Source organism: Vitis riparia, chromosome 4 (genome assembly GCF_004353265.1).
Source record: "Vitis riparia cultivar Riparia Gloire de Montpellier isolate 1030 chromosome 4, EGFV_Vit.rip_1.0, whole genome shotgun sequence".
NCBI lineage: Eukaryota > Viridiplantae > Streptophyta > Magnoliopsida > Vitales > Vitaceae > Vitis > Vitis riparia.
In genome coordinates this window covers 9,480,279-9,499,739 of record NC_048434.1, presented here as the reverse complement: position 1 = coordinate 9,499,739, position 19,461 = coordinate 9,480,279, and the positions used below count along the sequence as shown (strand labels likewise).

The following is a 19,461-nucleotide window of genomic DNA, read 5'->3' as shown; positions in this document are numbered from 1 at the left end:
TTTTGTCACCAATTTATCAAAAACATACCTTGAAATGACTCTTAATTGGGTGTTTTAGGCATAATTACTACTCAAAAGATGTGAAACTCATGAGAATTATTATCTAAAATATGCTTTTTTTGAGTAGTAATCACTCCCCTTGTCATGCATACTCAGAGCACTATTAATATGTATTAGTTAGATTCTTAAAGAAACAACTATTTGTGCATGTCAATTGAGAGTTTGAAAGCTTTGCTTCATTAATGACATCACATAATATTCAAAATTTCACCTTTTAGGTAGATGATAAGAACTCAAACTTAGCACTTTGGTAAGGCCATTTTAAGTAATCTTAGTGCATTTGAGTACTTAAAACTAACCTCAATACCCATGATTGTTATTAAAACTTTAATTTTTGGATTTGATGCTTCTCTTGGCGTTTTAAGTGTTAATGGAGGCCATTTGGATGTGAAATAGAGAGCCATGCACACACTCCATTTTGCTAGCACACAACTAATCCAAGCATGCACACAACAATTCACCCCATAAGTAGCCATTATATGCATGAGCCTACGTGCTCAAGGGTTTAAGTAGGAAAGGTAGTTTCTTAGCTCTCTATATCTTGATTTTTTAGTTTCTATTTATACATTTCCAATCCTCAATAGTACACTTTCTTGTTAAGTTTTCCCTAAGGAAAAATGACTACCCATCTCTTTTTGGGTAGTGAAAAAATGACTTATCTCTAGCCATGTGCCTAGAATTGTCAAAGCACCCCAATAGCTTTGTGCTTTAGCCCTAAATGTTGTAAATGCTTCATTACATCTAATATCACTATTTTTTACCCAGACTTGTTTAAAATTTGGAGGTGTGCCTATAGAACTCCTTCCTTTTTTAGACTTAGTGTGTGATTTTGCTCCTATTGATCTTAAGATTCAAAATTTGGTTTCTTAAATGGTTTGACTCACTCACTAGTTTGTATATGAGTTTGGAAATTCTTCAAGAGCCTACCATAACACTTGCTAACAAGATGTACAAATTCATTATGTCATATTGTGTATTTAGGGGGTTGTTTAAAGGTGGATTGCCCAGAGGAAGAACTTTTTTTAGGAATTAGAAAAGTAATCTTTCTACTTGTAGGTGTTTTAGACTTACTAATGTAGTCTAGACCTTTTTCGTCTCCAAAATACTTTCCTTTAAGAATTCTTTCATTTTTTTTATTTAATTAGGATAAAAAAATATTCATTTGAACTCCCTAAGTTTGTTTTGAGTTGATCTAGTTTTGCAAGATTTATTAGTGATCATTATAGTGTGGTGTTCATATTCTAGAAGTTTAATTTTTCACTCATATTTTCATTTTTATTTTTTAGTTTTTTTATCCTATTAGCCCATTCTTTTTTTTTTTTTTTAGATTCATAAGTGTTTGTTTTACTATTCAATTTAGATTTCTTAGTTTTTAAACAGTCAATGTGAGAAAATTTGTTTAGTTAAAATCTTTTTAAGTTCTATATTCTCACATTTATAATCTTATAACTTTCTTGCTACAAAGTACTATATGCATCTTGCAGATCTTCAAATGAGCTTTTTTTTCATTATCATTGGAGTTAATAATTTTTTCACATGCACTTTTGGTTGATGCATTTAATGATAAAATAAAAGCAATAAGGTTTGAATTGTCATTACTCTCATTTAAATATATGGATTCATGATCACTAGACCTAAAATCACTCCAAGTCATTTACCTAAATTTTTAAATTTTTTAGGATTTGGGCAATCAATTATGATATGTTTTTTCCCTCCATAGTTGCAACATTCGACTTGTGTAGATTTAGATGAGCCTTTATCTTTGTTTTTATTCTTGGAGAGACTTTTCTTGTTTCTTTGAATCTTCTTTTAAGTTTTCCTTCTTTACAATTTCATATAAGTTTTAAATTTCTTTGTAAATACTAGAATTTCAAATAGAGTAAGAACTCATTCAATCACAACTTCAAACTCATTTATGTCTTTTGAGGAGGCCTTAAGAGCTACTCCTTTGGATCTCCACAAGGATAGAAGAATAATCTCATAGGTTTGTAGGGAACCCACCTAAATTATTCTAGGATAGATCTCAATATCTTCCCAACCACCTTGCACTCAAGAAAATTTTCTTTGAAGTTAAAACAAGAATTGACAATATCAATGAGTTCAATGGAGACCTTAGAGAAACACTCATATTTATTCATTTTAATGATCTTAAATTTAGTAGTTAACATTTACAACTTAGACAACTTTATAGTAGAAATGCCTTCATGAGTTACTAGTAATATCTCATGCCTTTTTACCATAATTAAATAATGCGATCTTGTGAAAATTGTCAAGACTCACATTGTTCAAAATACAATGAAGGGGTTTCAACATTTGCTTCACTTCCCTCTTTATCCAATTTATACTACTCTTGCTTGGGTTTCATCTCACTCAGTTGACCTACCATCTTCATCAACAAAAACTGGAGATGGTTAACCACCCATACTTTATTATGTTCTAAACTCTTTCACCTTGCATTTTTAAGAAAAATTCTATTTAAACCTTCTAGTTGGGGTAGTTGTTCCATCAAAGAATGGAGGTCAATTTATGGATGTTTGAACTCCATTGATCAAAACATAATAAAAAAAAAAAATTGAAAATTTTAATTTTTTAAATTTAAACTGCTCTGATATCACTTATAAGTTTCATTCTTGATTAAGGGGACCATTTAGGGGGTGTAGATGTGGAAAGGGGGAAAAGATAATCCAAGTAAATTATCCTTAAATTTGGAATTTTATTGTGGTTTTCATAATTTCAATTAATCTCAATGCATGATTTTAAGAATGAGTAAAAGATAATCAATCTCACACAAGAGCACCATATATGGCGTGGAAAAACTACCTACATAGAATACTTTAATTGGATATGCCTAGTATCATTCTAGATACTAGTTAAAATCCACACAGTCGTTCCCATCCTTGATACAATATTTCATGCTCCTTAGTGCATTACCTCAATCCTATAATGAGGTTAGCAAATTGATGCACCTTTTTTTTTTTTGCTAAAAGAATCTTTCAAGATCACTCTTGAAAGCTTGAGAAATGGAGATCAACTAGGGTTTTAGGGTTGACTATTTTCTTGTGCATACTATTTAACTAAATAAAACGATCTATTGATACCAAAAGAACATTTTCGATAGATATATTTTATGTAAATTTACCAAAAAGTCCTTTAAAACATAAAAAAGGACCAAAAATCGCAAACTAAAGGACCAATGTTTCAATACCACAAGAGGGACATTTGAGCATTATAGGAAAGGATGGTGTTTGAACAACCTCCTTAGGACCATTCAAATGTCATTCAAACATTTGAATGACCTTCAAGGTATTTCAACATCTTACTATATTTTTGCACTATTTGCTCCTATTTTCATATATTCTCCAAAATTCTCATCTAAGCAAACATAGTGTAGTCATTGCTTAAGCTCTAATTGCTTAAAAGGCATATGTACCTTGAAAATTTAATAATTTGAAGCAGCTTAAAGTTGATTGTAGTTTATACACCTTTGGAGATAAGATGCATGCTTAAAGTTGATTGTAGTTGATACACCTTTGGAGATAAGATGCATCAAACTCAATGTAAAAATTGAACAAAATTGCCAATCTAATTTAATATATCAACAAAATACATTCTTTGAACACAACCAAGCTAAATCAATCAGTTTATCGACAATTTAGGTAGGAAAAGTTTTATCTTTACTTTTTGAACTCTTGTGTCGTAGAATGAGGATGAGGAAAAAATCTATTTTCTAAATATTTTAAATCAGTTTTAAATTATTCTTATTTTGGTATTGTTTCTTCAATTTCACAAGCATGGGCGTTCATATCACATGCACTCTCTCTCTCTCTTCTTTTGGATTTAATTAGTGCAAAAATTTATTTAGGTCAAAATTTCATTTTCATTAAAAGTTTATTTAAGACTAACCTAGTTTGGTATGTATTTTTCTTTTTAATCTAGGCTTATAGTTGCACAGTGTTTATTACTATCAACCTCGGGAACTTCTCATGAATTTTGTGATGACATTGAGATGGCCTAAACTATGAAAATTTAACATTAACCGAGTAATATAGAAACTAACCACATTTTAATCATTGCACTAATTGTGAATGGTTTTGAAATTCAAGTCATCGAAATCAACGACCATTACCTTTTTATCAAACATATTATTTGAAAAAATAAAAGACTAGCAAGAGACCCATGCATATTTTTCGAGAGAAAAAAAATTGTATCAAAATGTTGTGAAAAAGAAAAATAAAATGGTACATAATACTTTCATTATGCTCAAATCTATGATTATTTTAGTAGGCTATATATATATATATATATATATATATATATATGAATGCAAAAGCTTGAAATGAAGCTTGCGTGCCATCGTTTCTTTCAATAGTCAAACTTTAAACCCATGGTTTTTCACTTAACCACTCTTGGTTTCAACTTTCCACCAAATTCTATCTAATAAAAAATCGAACTAGCTTACCAACTTGACCAAGTTGCATGAAAAAAAAGTAATTGTTGAATAGTCAGTGGTTAACATAAGAACTCAATTATGACAAGTAACTATTTTGTCTTTTTCATAATAAGGTGCTGTCTATCAAATTCATATGATTTTGCAAAAATGGTTATAATAATATTAAAATTTCAAAATATATATAATTTGCAACAACTTGGGTCATGTCAACTTTGGCTTGAATCACCCAATGCCAACAAAATGATTTCATTTCAAAGGTGAAACCACTTTAAGTTTGTATGAGCATATGCCTAAAAATGTAATCTTAAAAGCCCTAGCACTCCATCATAAAATTTTAAATGCAAAACTTGCTAACATATTCAATATTGAGAAGTTATCAAGTTTTAGAGAATACTCAACATATTCTTAATTTTTTTTTTTCCTTTTTTCTTTATATAGATGAGAAAGTTAAGTCACGAACAGTAACCAAACGAACCTCAATCCAATGTAACACAATCTTTAATGTTTTACCTTATTATGACGAATTGAAGAATGGTGTGTCCCAAACTCTGCCTTTACCTTATTATGACGAATACGTGAGAGTGCTTTATCAAAATGCTTGACAAACTCAAATAGCTTCAAACGAGTTTTAAGGAAAATATTCAAGTATGCATTCATGCTCTCACACCTTTGTGTACTTTTCATACCAGCAAAGAAATGCCCCCTTAAATAAGCCTCTGCCCATCTAGAATGCTTAGCATATATATCTGTCACCCACTTATGTCCATGAAGATTAAACATTTCCAACATGTCATTCCATGCACATTAATATTCTTCAATGGTGCCTTCCATGAACATGCATTTAGAAAAATGATTAGTAAAATCTTTGACATGGACAATAGTTAATGCATTGCTTTGAATATGCCAAGCACATAATCGATGACAAGAGTCTGGAAATATCCTCTTAATGGCTTTACGCATTGCTTTATCCCCATTAGTAATAACAGAAAGAGGCTTCTTGTTATTCATTGCATCCAAAAAAGTCTCCAAGACCCAAGTATAAGTGCTAACACTCTCATCTACCAATAATGCACATCCAAACACTATAGTTTGGTGGTGATGGTTAATGGTAACTAGTATGACCAACGATTTTTTATAAGCATTAGTCCGATAAGTTGTATCAAATGCTAACACATCTCCAAAACAACTGTAATCCAATTTACTTGTAGAATCTGCCCAAAACAGGTTTGCTAGACGGTTGTCTTCATCAACATTGTACTTGTAATAAAATGATGGATCCATTTCAGACTTTTCACACAAATAAGCCAAAGCACCCTCTGCATCGCCATCTCTTAGATGAACTCTACGATCAGCATCAACATGGTTAAATAGATTTTTTTTTTTTTTTTTGTGAAGCCAACATTGTTATATCCACTTGATTGTTGCACCATGTAATCTATGATTTGGCTAGTTCCCAGGCCAACACCTCGTATTGCATTCAATTGAGCCTTATCTGCATTTTTAATGACCCTATGGGATCGAAGGAATTGGGTATTTTTTTGTTCCACCAAAGGATGATTATGATCAGCCATAAACTCTTTCACAACCCACTTGTTCATTTGTTTGTTAAACCTAATCCGAAATATTGCCTCACAACCAACTCGAGTTACTGCCTTAGGTTCTCGTTTTTTATTTTCATTCTCTAAACACACTTTATGTCAATATCCTTCTTTCCAGCAAACCCACTTACGAGATACTATATTTTGATTTTTATCTTGTTTCACATCATCCTTTCTAACACTGAATCCGGCAACTTTAGCAAATAAATTATAAAATTCTTCTGTCTCATCTACTAAGCTAAACTTCATCTTCCATACATCTTCAATAGTTAAATCATTAAAAATATTTTCCGAAACTAGAATGACCTCTTCATTAGACTCAGTTTTAACAATGCTATCATATTGGTAATCAAATTCTTCATCATTCAAATCAATGATAAATTCATTTCCTTTGACTTTGTCCATCGTATCTATGAAGAAACTAAAATATAAAAGATAGTGTAGTTAGAAAATTACATTATCTAGTTCGTACCTATCTTAGAAAGTTCGTACCATGTCTTAGAAAGTTCGTATCCTGTCTTACAAAGTCCGTACCCTTTCTTAGAAAGTTCGTACACTGTCTTAAAAAGTTCGTACCCTGTCTTAGAAAGTTCGTACACTCTCTTAGAAAGTTCGTACCATCTCTTAGAAAGTTCGCACCCTATCTTAGAAAGTTCGTACCCTGTCTTAGAAAGTTTGTATCCTATCTTAGAAAGTTCGTACCCTCTTTTATAAAGTTCATACCCTGTATTACAAAGTTCGTACCATCTCTTAGAAAGTTCGTACCCTCTCTTAGAAAGTTCGTACCATGTCTTAAAAAGTTCATACAATCTCTTAGAAAGTTCGTACACTCTCTTAGAAAGTTCGTACCCTCTCTTAGAAAGTTCGTACACTCTCTTAGAAATTTCGTACATTCTCTTAGAAAGTTCATACCCTCTCTTACAAAGTTCGTACCCTCTCTTAGAAACTTCGTACACTGTCTTAGAAAGTTCGTATCCTCTCTTAGAAAGTTCGTACCCTCTTTTACAAAGTCCGTACCATGTATTACAAAGTTCGTACTCTCTCTTAGAAAGTTCGTATCCTCTCTTAGAAAGTTCGTACCCTGTCTTAGAAAGTTCGTACCCTATCTTAGAAAGTTCATACAATCTCTTACAAAGTTCGTACCATCTCTTAGAAAATTCGTACACTCTCTTAGAAAGTTCGTACCCTCTCTTAGAAAGTTCGTACACTGTCTTAGAAAGTTCGTACCCTCACTTAGAAAGTTCATACCCTCTTTTACAAAGTTCGTACCCTCTCTTAGAAAGTTTGTACCCTCTCTTAGAAAGTTCATACCTTGACCCTATCTTAGAAAGTTCGTATCCTGTCTTAGAAAGTTCGTACCCTCTCTTAGAAAGTTTGCACCTTCTTTTAGAAAGTTCGTACCTTCTCTTAGAAAGTTTGTACACTCTCTTAGAAAGTTCGTACCCTCTCTTAGAAAGTTCATACCCTCTTTTATAAAGTTCGTACCCTGTGTTAGAAAGTTTGTACCATTTCTTAGAAAGTTCGTACCCTCTCTTAGAAAGTCCCTACCCTCCCTTAGAAAGTTCGTACTCTGTCTTAAAAAGTTTGTACCCTTTCTTAGAAAGTTTGTACCATTTCTTAGAAAGTCCGTACCATCTCTTAGAAAGTTCGTACCATCTCTTAGAAAGTTCGTACACTCTCTTAGAAAGTTCGTACCCTCTCTTAGAAAGTTCGTACCCTCTCTTAGAAAGTTCATACCCTCTTTTACAAAGTTCGTAGCCTCTCTTAGAAAGTTTGTACCCTTTCTTAGAAAGTTCATACCTTGACCCTATCTTAGAAAGTTCGTATCCTGTCTTAGAAAGTTCGTACCCTCTCTTAGAAAGTTTGCACATTCTTTTAGAAAGTTCGTACCTTCTCTTAGAAAGTTTGTACACTCTCTTAGAAAGTTCGTACCCTCTCTTAGAAAGTTCGTACCCTCTCTTAGAAAGTTCGTACCCTTTTTTATAAAGTTCGTACCATATGTTAGAAAGTTTGTACCATTTCTTAGAAAGTTCGTACCCTCTCTTAGAAAGTCCCTACCCTCCCTTAGAAAGTTCGTACCTTGTCTTAAAAAGTTTGTACCCTCTCTTAGAAAGTTTGTACCATTTCTTAGAAAGTTCGTACCATCTCTTAGAAAATTCGTACCATCTCTTAGAAAGTTCGTACTCTGTCTTAGAAAGTTCGTATCCTCTCTTAGAAAGTTCGTACCCTCTCTTAGAAAGTTCGTACCCTCTTTTATAAAGTTCGTACCCTATCTTAGAAAGTTTGTACCCTATCTTAGAAAGTTTGTACTATTTCTTAGAAAGTTCGTACCCTCTCTTAGAAAGTCCATACCCTCCCTTAGAAAGTTCGTACCCTGTCTTAAAAAGTTCGTACCCTCTCTTAGAAAGTTCGTACCCTCTCTTAGAAAGTCCGTACCATCTCTTAGAAAGTTCGTACCATCTCTTAGAAAGTTCATACCCTGTCTTAGAAAGTTCGTACATTCTCTTAGAAAGTTCATACCATGTCTTAAAAAGTTCGTACCATATCTTAGAAAGTTCGTACCCTATCTTAGAAAGTTTGTACCATATCTTATAAATTTCGTACTATCTCTTAGAAAGATCGTACTATCTCTTAGAAAGTTCATATCATGTATTAGAAAGTTTGTACCCTCTCTTACAAAGTTCGTACTCTGTCTTAGAAAGTTCGTACCTTGTCTTAGAAAGTTCGTACACTCTCTTAGAAAGTTTGTACCATCTCTTAGAAAGTTTGTACCCTGTCTTAAAAAGTTCGTACCCTCTCTTAGAAAGTTCGCACCCTCTCTTAGTGATTCGTTCCCAATTGGCGTCTCAGCTGATTCATGTCCTCTCAATGGTCCCTGACAGTGATGCCATTTGATTCGTGTCCAACTGGTGTCCCTTGATTGTGGTCCTCAGAAGGGAGTAATCAACAAAATTTATAACCTATTACACCATGTATTAGGATAACCTTAGCTAGCATAGCATAGTGGCTCTAGGGTCGTTCACTAGGTTGGGTTTTCACTCCACAATTGATATTAATTCAAAGATGAATTGGTGCCTTTTCATTTCAAGGTTAGCTTTAAAAGAAAACATAAAGATGTTTAAATGAAAAAGGTTTGGTTTTAAACTAACAAAAAATAGTAACTGATTTTACTTACAAAGAAAAGTGTTTCTTGGAGTTTAGATCACTACGTTCAGGTTCCTTATACAAAAAGGAGAGTTCCGGTCACTTGTTTCTTTTCCTCGCGTTAGAGAATTAACATATAGTTAATTTTCTAACCAGTGCGGTACAGATGCTTCCCATTAATGGGTTCAAACACTAAATCCCTCTCACTGATGCACTTTGCAATGGCTCGTGCCTCTCACCTAGCATTTGCCATTCAAGGTGATCTTTAACCTTGGATTACCCGTCAAAAGCTCGCAAGAGATAACTAATGGATGTCTCCTTAGAGTCCAAAAGCTTACCAAGTGTTGGCTATTCTAGAAAATCCTACCTTCAAACCACCTCCCAAAGGCTCTCAAGAGATAAACTAGTGCATCTCAATGAACGGAGATCATTTGCCTTACCAAGTGTTGGCCTAGGTGATTTAAAGGCGTTTTAAGTTAACTAAAAAGATAAAAACCATTAACGGGTCACACTTTCTCTTCATTAAAAACTAAAAAAACAAAACTTCCAATTTATACATGAAGAAACTTACCCGGCTTTCTTCACTCCAAGAGACGAAGAGGCTAACCACTCATTCTCTGAGGAAAAATCCTTAGAGTTTGGTTGACTAGAAATAAAAAGAACGAGAAAACAAAAATATGAAGGAAAAACAGAGCAAGTGCTTTGTAAAATATATTTCTTGCTTATACAAAAGCTTGTCTCCAAGAACAAGCTCCCGAGAGCTATATTCTATATTTTATATGCTTTTGTAAAGAAAATTACAAACTATATATAAGAGGTTATTCACCCCTTTGTTCTTACTTAAAGACTAAGGAATCTTATGATAGGTGGGTTACAAGGAGACTTTGGGGATTTAGACAACAAATATCTAAAGCAAAATATCTTAAGATGTCGGTCGGAAATATCAGGAAGCTTCAGGAGAACACCGCGACACTGTATACTGAGAGAAAAACTCTCCAGGTAAGTGCTATCAGAAGATCCGGATATGTCTGACCGGAGAAGTTGAAACGTCCTCCTCTCTCATCCGGCTGTGAGATATCCGAATGTGAAATGTCGGCGGACGAAATTCCGGACGTGAAATATCCCGCGCCGCCAGGCTATCCGGATCAACTCCATTTGGATTCCCTCGGGTGGAAGGAGCTATGTCGCAAGGGGGACCGTCTGCGTGTGCAAGGTGTAGGGACCCCTCTCCCGGATGACACGGAGTGCGCAAGGCTATCCGGATCAACTCCATCCGGATTCCCCAAGAGGACACACGGCGCGCTCCCCTATCAGGATTCCCTCAGGTTGAAGCACACAGCACTCGTGAACATCACACTCCGGATGATAGCATATCCTATCCGGATATGTTGTCCGAATCATTGACTTCCGCCGCCATCCTGTCCGGACGCCCTGTCCGGACATCTTTTACTTTTTGCATTCCGGATTTGCTTATGGCAAAGGACTTCAAAGCTTCGGTTCTACATGTTTCTGAACTTTCCATTACTTTGCCATGGATTCCAAAGAACTCTCCTCAATCTCTGATTGCTTTGGTGATAAAAAAGCTATCAAAACACCAAAACTTAACACAATTTGATTAAAACTGATTGCAAGGGTCCTTAATATGTTAATTGGGTTAAAAGGTGATAACTACTACTCAAAAGTGTTTAAAAGAGTTTATTACAAGCTATCAAATAGCACTTTTTGAGTAGTAATCACTTAGAAAGATCGTACTCTCTCTTAGAAAGTTCGTACCCTCTCTTAGAAAGATCGTACCATCTCTTAGAAAGTTCGTACCCTCTTTTAGAAAGTTCGTACCCTATCTTAGAAAGTTCATACCCTCTCTTAGAAAGTTCCTACCATCTCTTAGAAAGTTCGTACCCTCTTTTAGAAAATTCGTACCCTATCTTAAAAAGTTTGTACCCTCTCTTAGAAAGTTGGTACCCTCTCTTAGAAAGTTTGTACCCTCTCTTAGAAAGTTCATACCCTCTTTTAGAAAGTTCGTACCCTCTCTTAGAAAGTTCGCACTCTTTCTTAGAAAGTTTGTACTCCCTCTTAGAAAGTTCGTACTCCCTCTTAGAAAGTTCGTACATTATCTTAGAAAGTCCGTACCCTATCTTAGAAAGTTTGTTCCATCTCTTACAAAGTTCGTATAATCTCTTACAAAGTTCATACCATCTCTTACAAAGTTCATACCTTCTCATACAATGTTCGTACCATTTCTTAGAAAGTTCGTACCCTGTCTTAGAAAGTTCGTACCCTGTCTTAGAAAGTTCGTACCATGTCTTAGAAAGTTTGTACAATCTCTTAGAAAGTTCTTACCCTCTCTTAGAAAGTTCGTACCTTCTCTTAGAAAGTTCGTACCTTGTTTTACAAAGTTCGTACCCTATCTTACAATGTTCGTATCCTATCTTACAAAGTTCGTACCCTCTCTTAGAAAGTTCGTACCCTCTCTTAGAAAGTTCATACTCTCTCTTAGAAAGTTCGTACCTTGTCTTAGAAAGTTCGTATCCTATCTTAGAAAGTTCGTACCCTTTCTTAGAAAGTTCGTACCCTGTCTTAGAAAGTTCTTACCCTGTCTTGGAAAGTTCGTACCCTGTTTTACAAAGTTCGTACTCTCTCTTAGAAAGTTCGTACCATCTCTTAGAAAGTTCGTATCCTTATCTTAGAAAGTTCATATCCTGTCTTAGAAAGTTCGTACCCTCTCTTAGAAAGTTCGTACCCTGTCTTAGAAAGTTCTTACCCTGTCTTGGAAAGTTCGTACCCTGTTTTACAAAGTTTGTACTCTCTTTTAGAAAGTTCGTACCATCTCTTAGAAAGTTCGTACCCTCTCTTAAAAAGTTCGTACCATCTCTTACAAAATATTGATGACAATTTCATAACAAATGACTAAATGCTCTGAATTTGATTAATAATAACTCATAAAAAAATTAAAAAATCTAGATGTTATAAATCATTACACATTTAAATTTCTTTTAACATGACATTTGTTCCTACAATAGTTACATGTAAATGGAAAAAAAAAATCGAATGTTACCTTTTAACACTTGTAATCACTTGACATCCTTCAAGACATATAAAACTTCATCTTCAAATTTAATCTATGAACAAAAAAAATAAAATTTATATAAAAATATTAATAACAATTTGATAACAAAATTTTATAATAAACTCATAAAAAATTATAAAATCGTTATTTAACATCACATTTCTTCCTACAACAATTATATTTGGATAAAAAAAATATCAAATATTATCTTTGACACTTGTAATCACTTGAAATCCTTCATCTTCTTCATATAATACAAATTTTAAATTTTCTCTCTCAAAAAGTTTTAAACTTGATCTTGAAATTTGATTAATCAAAATACATCTTACATATTTTGTAATTTGGTAGTTGAAATTATTTAATTTTCATATTAAATTACTATCCCTTTTTTTATATATCAATAATAAGAGTATAAGAGTAGTTGGTAGGATTTTCTTTTTTTTAGATAGAGTTAGGTAATGCATTAAATAACAAATTATATTTGATATTTAATAATAACTTATAAAAAAAGTTGTAATATGTAGATATCTATGAAATGCATGTGATTATTTCTCACCAACAAGTCATCTTTCCCGGTTTGATAAGTTTTTATAAATTTTTTAATGATATGTACTTTATACATGTCATCTTTTTATTGGGGTCAAATGTGGGTAGTTACCCCCAAAATGAAGAGTGGGTACCAAAGAACAACCCTTTTTTATATGATTGTGAGAGGGGTTGTTCTTTGGTACCCACTCTTCATTTTGGAGGTACCTACCCACTTTTGATCTCAATAATAAAATGACATGTGTAAAGTACATATCATTAAAAAATTTATAAAAACTTATCAAACCGGGAAAGATGACTTGTTGGTGAGAAATAATCACATGCATTTCATATATATCTAAATATTACAACTTTTTTTTATAAGTTATTATTAAATATCAAATATAATTTGTTATTTAATGCATTACCTAACTCTATCTAAAAAAACAAAATCCTACCAACTACTCTTATACTCTCATTATTCATATATAAAAAAAGGGATAGAATTTAATATGAAAATTAAATAATTTCAACTACCAAATTACAAAATATGTAAGATGTATTTTGCTTAATCAAATTTCAAGATCAAGTTTAAAACTTTTTGAGAGAGAAAATTTAAAATTTGTATTATATGAAGAAGATGAAGGATTTCAAGATATTACAAGTGTCAAATGTAATATTTGATATTTTTTTTTATCCAAATATAATTGTTGTAGGAAGAAATGTGATGTTAAATAACGATTTTTAGAATTTTTTATAAAATTTTGTTATCAAATTGTTATTAATATTTTTATATAATTTTTTTTTGTTCATGGATTAAATTTGAAGATGAAGCTTTATATGCCTTGAAGAAGACATTATACGAAGGATGTCAAGTGATTACAAGTGTTAAAATGTAACATTTGATTTTTTTTTTCCATTTACATATAACTATTGTAGGTAGAAATGTCATGTTGAATGACATTTAAATATGTAATGATTTATAACATCTAGATTTTTTTAATTTTTTTTGAGTTATTATTAATCAAATTGAGAGCATTTAGTCATTTGTTATGAAATTGTCATCAATATTTTGTAAGAGATGGTATGAACATTGTAAGAGATGGTACGAACATTATAAGAGAGGGTACGAACTTTGTAAGAGAGGGTACGAACTTTCTAAGAGAGGGTACGAACTTTGTAAGAGATAGTACGAACTTTGTAAGAGATGGTACGAACTTTGTAAGAGATGGTACGAACTTTGTAAGAAAGTGTACGAACTTTGTAAGAGATGGTATGAACTTTCTAAGAGAGGGTACGAACTTTGTAAGAGAGGGTACGAACTTTTTAAGACAGGGTATGAACTTTTTAAGACAGGGTACGAACTTTGTAAGAGAGGATACAAACTTTGTAAGAGATGGTATGAACTTTGTAAGAGAGGGTACGAATTTTGTAAGAGATGGTACAAACTTTCTAAGAGAAGGTACGAACTTTCTAAGAGAGTGTACGAACTTTCTAAGAGATGGTACGAACTTTCTAAGAGAGTGTACGAACTTTCTAAGAGAATGTACGAACTTTCTAAGAAAGGGTATGAACTTTGCAAGAGATGGTATGAACTTTCTAAGATAGGGTACGAACTTTCTACGAGATGGTATGAATTTTGTAAGAGAGGGTACGAACTTTCTAAGAGATGGTACGAACTTTGTAAGAGATGGTATGAACTTTCTAAGATAAGGTACGAACTTTTTAAAAGAGGATACAAACTTTGTAAGACATGGTACAAACTTTCTAAGAAATGGTATAAACTTTTTAAGAGAGTGTACGAACTTTGTAAGAGAGTGTACGAACTTTGTAAGAGATGGTACGAATTTTGTAAGATAGGGTACGAACTTTCTAAGAGAGGGTACAAGCTTTCTAAGAGAGGGTACGAACTTTCTAAGAAATGGTACAAACTTTTTAAGAGAAGGTATGAACTTTGTAAGATGGTACGAACTTTGTAAGATGGGGTACGAACTTTGTAAGAGAGGGTACGAACTTTGTAAGAGATGGTACGAACTTTGTAAGATGGGGTACGAACTTTCTAAGAGAGGGTATGAACTTTGTAAGAGAGAGTACAGACTTTCTAAGAAAGGATACGAACTTTCTAAGAGATGGTACAAACTTTCTAAGAGATTGTACAAACTTTCTAAGAGATGGTACGAACTTTCTAAGAGAGGGTACAAACTTTCTAAGAGATGGTATGAACTTTGTGAGAGGGGGTACAGATTTTGTGAGAGAGGGTACAAATTTGTGAGAGATAGTACGAACTTTGTGAAAGGGGGTACAAAATTTGTGAGAATGGGTACGAACTTTGTGAGAAATGGTACAAAATTTGTAAGAAATGGTACGACCATTGTAAGATGGGGTACGAACTTTGTGAGAGGGGGTACAAACTTGGTGTAAATTGTAAAATTTATTTTGGAAAAAATGGATTTTAATTTACCAATTTAAAAAATATAAAACAAAACCTCAATTTTTATAAATTACTTTTATCTTCATTTATTTATAAATATATGTCATTTTTCATAAGTCGGATAATTATTTCTTAAAATACTCTTTTACTTGATAATATTAAATAAAATTATCAAAAAAATAATTTATCATTTTAATTTGATAAAAGTATCTTACAAATAAATATATTATAATTTTTTTTATTTATTATATACTATGATTTACAAATCATTTTGAAAAAATTCTCCAAAATCCTTAAGTGATAAATAAAATCTTTTTAATTTTCTAATTAATAATTATTTTATGTCGAATATTATATAAATCCACCCACCTATAAAAATTATGTTAATTGACATCAATAATCAAATAAGAAATTTTAAATACAATTAAAACTAAAATACTTAAAATTAAATATAATTAAAACCAAAAAACTTAAATTTTTTTTTAAATATTAGTTCTTATTGTATTTTTAATTCTTTCTCGAATCTATATTTTTTACTAGTGTAATTTAATAAAGTGAAAGTTAAAATTTTATTTTTATATTTTTAGCTTTAATTTTTTTTAATTATATTTTAAAATTTTAAAATTTCTTATTTTATTAATTTTAATTATCACGGTAAAAATAAAAATAAAAATAGTCTAATGGTGTTATTAACCTCACATGTAAAAGATCATTTTAGGAAATAATTATTTTTATTGTGAAGTGCATGTATTTTAAAATATTTTAAAATGTCAATGAAGAGCAGAAAAGCATCATAGCACAGATAACCATGAAAATCCTAGCCATTTTTTCTTGTACACAAATTTAATGTATTTTTTACGGTGACCAGACTCTCCAATTCCTGCAAGAACCAAAACCCATCCATAGTTAGATCCAAACCTGTCAACACAAACCCATCAGTTAAAATCCAACCAGCAACACCCAATATGGGTTGAGAAACCCCTAAACTTCCCCCAATTTTGAAATTCCATTTCCAAAGTTGGATCAAAATCCTATTTTTTTCCCCTCCCCACTACACTAGAAAGAGTTTTTCTTTTTCAAAAACCCAACCCACCAAATTTCTGCAAGAATCAAATAAAAAAAATAGAAAAAGAACCAACACAATCAGCATCATGAATAGTAAACCAAATGGAAAAATAGATCTTGATGGACTCGTTCCAACAAAAAGTAAGTCAAAATAAGAAAGTTCATTGCCATCAAAGAGAGAACATTTAATAATACAGTAAATCGGTGACAAAGATGAGAAGCAAAATGAGACTAAAATGTGAAGACTATGAAACCATGAATTGCAAGCAAAAATCAGTTGAAAGGTGACTCATTTCCTGGTCTGGGAACTTCCCACAAACCCAACTTGTTAAAACCTCCACACCACCAGCAAAACCAGATCAAACTCCCATCTCTGCAAGCATCCCATATTTTTCTCCACAATATGTTTACTTCCCTCATTTTCCCACACCAGAGGTTTCCTAAGAAAACCCAACCCGTAAAACCCCTAAAACAGCAAGAAAATGCAGCTACAAAGAACAGATCCAGATCAACTCACCTAAAACCCACACTCAAGGAAGAAAGAGAAAATACCCATCAACAAAAAAGAACAAGCAAACAAACAAAAAATCACCAAAACCCCTCAACATTATCCAAGAACAACACACAAAACCATAGGGAAGAGGCCATACTAGTTTCGGAGAAGAACAACACTCTTATTACAAGTTTTCCGGCAACCTGTAACTTATTTATTTATTTTTCTTTTTTTCTTTTTTAAATACATAAGTCAGTTGGACGGTCCGGACCAAAAATGTTTTTTCGGTAGGTATACCATAGAATTTTCCTTGTGAGAGAATAGCCTTGCATAAACAAGAGTTTTATCTTGCTTTTGACTGAAAAAGATAAAAAGCAATTTAAGTGGTGTCCTTCTTTTGGGAGTCAAACTTAAAAGTTAAAGCAATCAAGTGAGCAGAAGGCCACTTTCTTCAGGCCTGTAACAATAATTGAGGAAAGACTTAGAGGAGACGAACATTATTTCATTTTCTTCACGGAATAGTTATAAAGAAATGGTGGGCAATTAATTCCACAGTGGTTGATTTTGTAAAGAGCAGATGTTTTATTAATAATTATACCATGTGAAGGAGCCAAATTATTACAACTTTGACATGGTATCAAACAATTATTTTTCACGTGTGAACAGGCAGAGTTGTGACAATTTCTAGTCTAAAAGGTGGATTCATTGACCAAGTCAACACGCCTAGCTACCATATGCATCCTAGACTACCATTTACCCAAAAAGGCAAGAAGGGCCTGTTGATAAATTGATTCACTTCTTACAGTCTTACAAATGGGATTGGGAGTTTCTCTTCTTTTGTTCATTGAATGGTTTTGGAACATGAATATGATGAGTATTATCATGATGAGAACTCCACTTCTCATGTCTTTCTTTGTCTTTCTTCAGCTTCTTGCTATTCTTGCTCATGCAAGAACTTTATCAGGTGACTAAACTAATACTCACTTCTCCTTTCTCAAACGCGTTCAACATAATCTCTGACAAATTACAGGAGACTCATGCTCTCACAACATTTTGTTCCCTTTTTTCTTTTAAATAATTCTCTTCTGACCTTTAAGTCTATACCTATAGTTTTTAATTATGAAGAGAATTTTAGTTTAATCCATTAAAATAGTGTCGGGATCAATAGTACTGATGGTGAGAGTAACAAGGGTAGCACTATTTCTTCTTCACTTCCCTCTAATCAAGGCCAACATTCAGCTATAGGCTCTTCAATTGCTTACTTTAGAACTTAAATATACACTTCATTATGTTAGGACTTGGTCTGCTTTGGTTGAAGTTATGTGAATCTGAATTACACTATTGCTTTTGTACCAGAGAATTCGTGGAATATGTTCACACAAAGTACTAATTTGAAGATGCCCACAAGTCTTCAACCTCCATCTCCAGTAGAAAAGAAGAAAACAGGCGCCTCTACTTGTGCTCCAGAGAGTTCTTCATGCAGCAAATTCATGAGAATCACCCAATATCAAAGGCCCTCAACATCTCCCCCTCCACCCCCAAAATCACCATTTGGGCCCGTTCCAAGCTCAAGACCTTCTCCTGCAGAGTGTCTCCGCAGTTCGTCGACGCCCCTACCAAGAAATACTTCTCCTTGTTTAGCAGAGAGACTATGCATTAGATTCAAGACAAACTATTGTGGAAAGAGGTCGTCATCAAGCACTCCCACATCTCCTGCATCCTCATCGCTAGTGCGCCATGTAAAGAGAATAGATTCTTATCCTTGTTCAGCAAAAAGTCTGTAACAAATTCTGGAACATGATGGACAACAAGAGGTCATAACCTGTAGTATCATGGTTAAAATCACCTCCTAGTCTGAGCCTAGCTTCATCTTGATATGATTCAATCTTGTAATGGATAGAATACTCCATTTTCTCGGGGAAAAGCAGCTAGAAAAGGACCTATATGCCATCAAGAGTGTTAGGTATATATACTAGGTTAAAATGATAGATATTCTTAGATATACTTCAGTATAGAAGTATAGTATGATGGATATTCCTGTACTTTAGTATCAGACATCTTTCTGCTTTTAGAGTAAGGGTACTTTCTGTATTTCGTAGCTAGCACATCTAAATGTCTACTGGTTGATCTATCTAAAATTTTCTCAAGAGTTTATGCGGTCCCAAACTTTTTAATCTATGGCTAGCTATCTTGAAATCGATACAAATAAAACTCCTTTTTATTCTAATGATGAATCTCACTCAAGCTGTACCATACCTCCATCATCTACTCCTGTTTATTTATTTATATATTTCAATTATTGTTGATAATCTTTTTATTTTTTTATTTTTTTACAATTATTTGATTTCTTTAAATACCTGCCATGATCGTAGTATAACTGCAAATGGACTGCTTAATCCTAACATAACTCAAACAACGATAATAAATTAAATAAAGAAGTAATTAAAACAAAGAATGTGCAGTTTAATATTAGATAATGGTCTATTGCATGTCTCCATGCAGGCATGTGTCCTAGCAAGCTAATGGTAAGCCCGAATTCCTTTCAAATTAAAATGAAACTTTAAATTCAGCGGTCTATAGGGATCAAGCAGTGCCCCATCTCTAGTTCATAGATAGATTTGATATTTG

At 32.9% G+C, this 19,461-nt stretch overlaps 1 protein-coding gene across 1 annotated transcript; it reads left to right on the top strand.

Moving 5' to 3' along the window:
• Positions 1-17,661: 17,661 nt before the first annotated feature.
• Positions 17,662-19,007, top strand: LOC117913387. The gene is made up of 2 exons (XM_034828351.1): positions 17,662-17,797; positions 18,190-19,007. The coding sequence occupies exons 1-2, from the start codon at positions 17,695-17,697 to the stop codon at positions 18,615-18,617; spliced, it is 531 nt and encodes a 176-aa protein (XP_034684242.1). The 5' UTR covers positions 17,662-17,694; the 3' UTR covers positions 18,618-19,007.
• Positions 19,008-19,461: the final 454 nt, after the last annotated feature.

Excerpts from the sequence above, each read along its gene's own strand:
- LOC117913387 (XM_034828351.1), top strand. The coding sequence starts at position 17,695 with ATGAATATGATGAGTATTATCATGATGAGAACTCCACTTCTCATGTCT. Across the intron at positions 17,798-18,189 it reads TCATGCAAGAACTTTATCAG|AGAATTCGTGGAATATGTTC; the intron begins GTGACTAAACTA and ends CTTTTGTACCAG.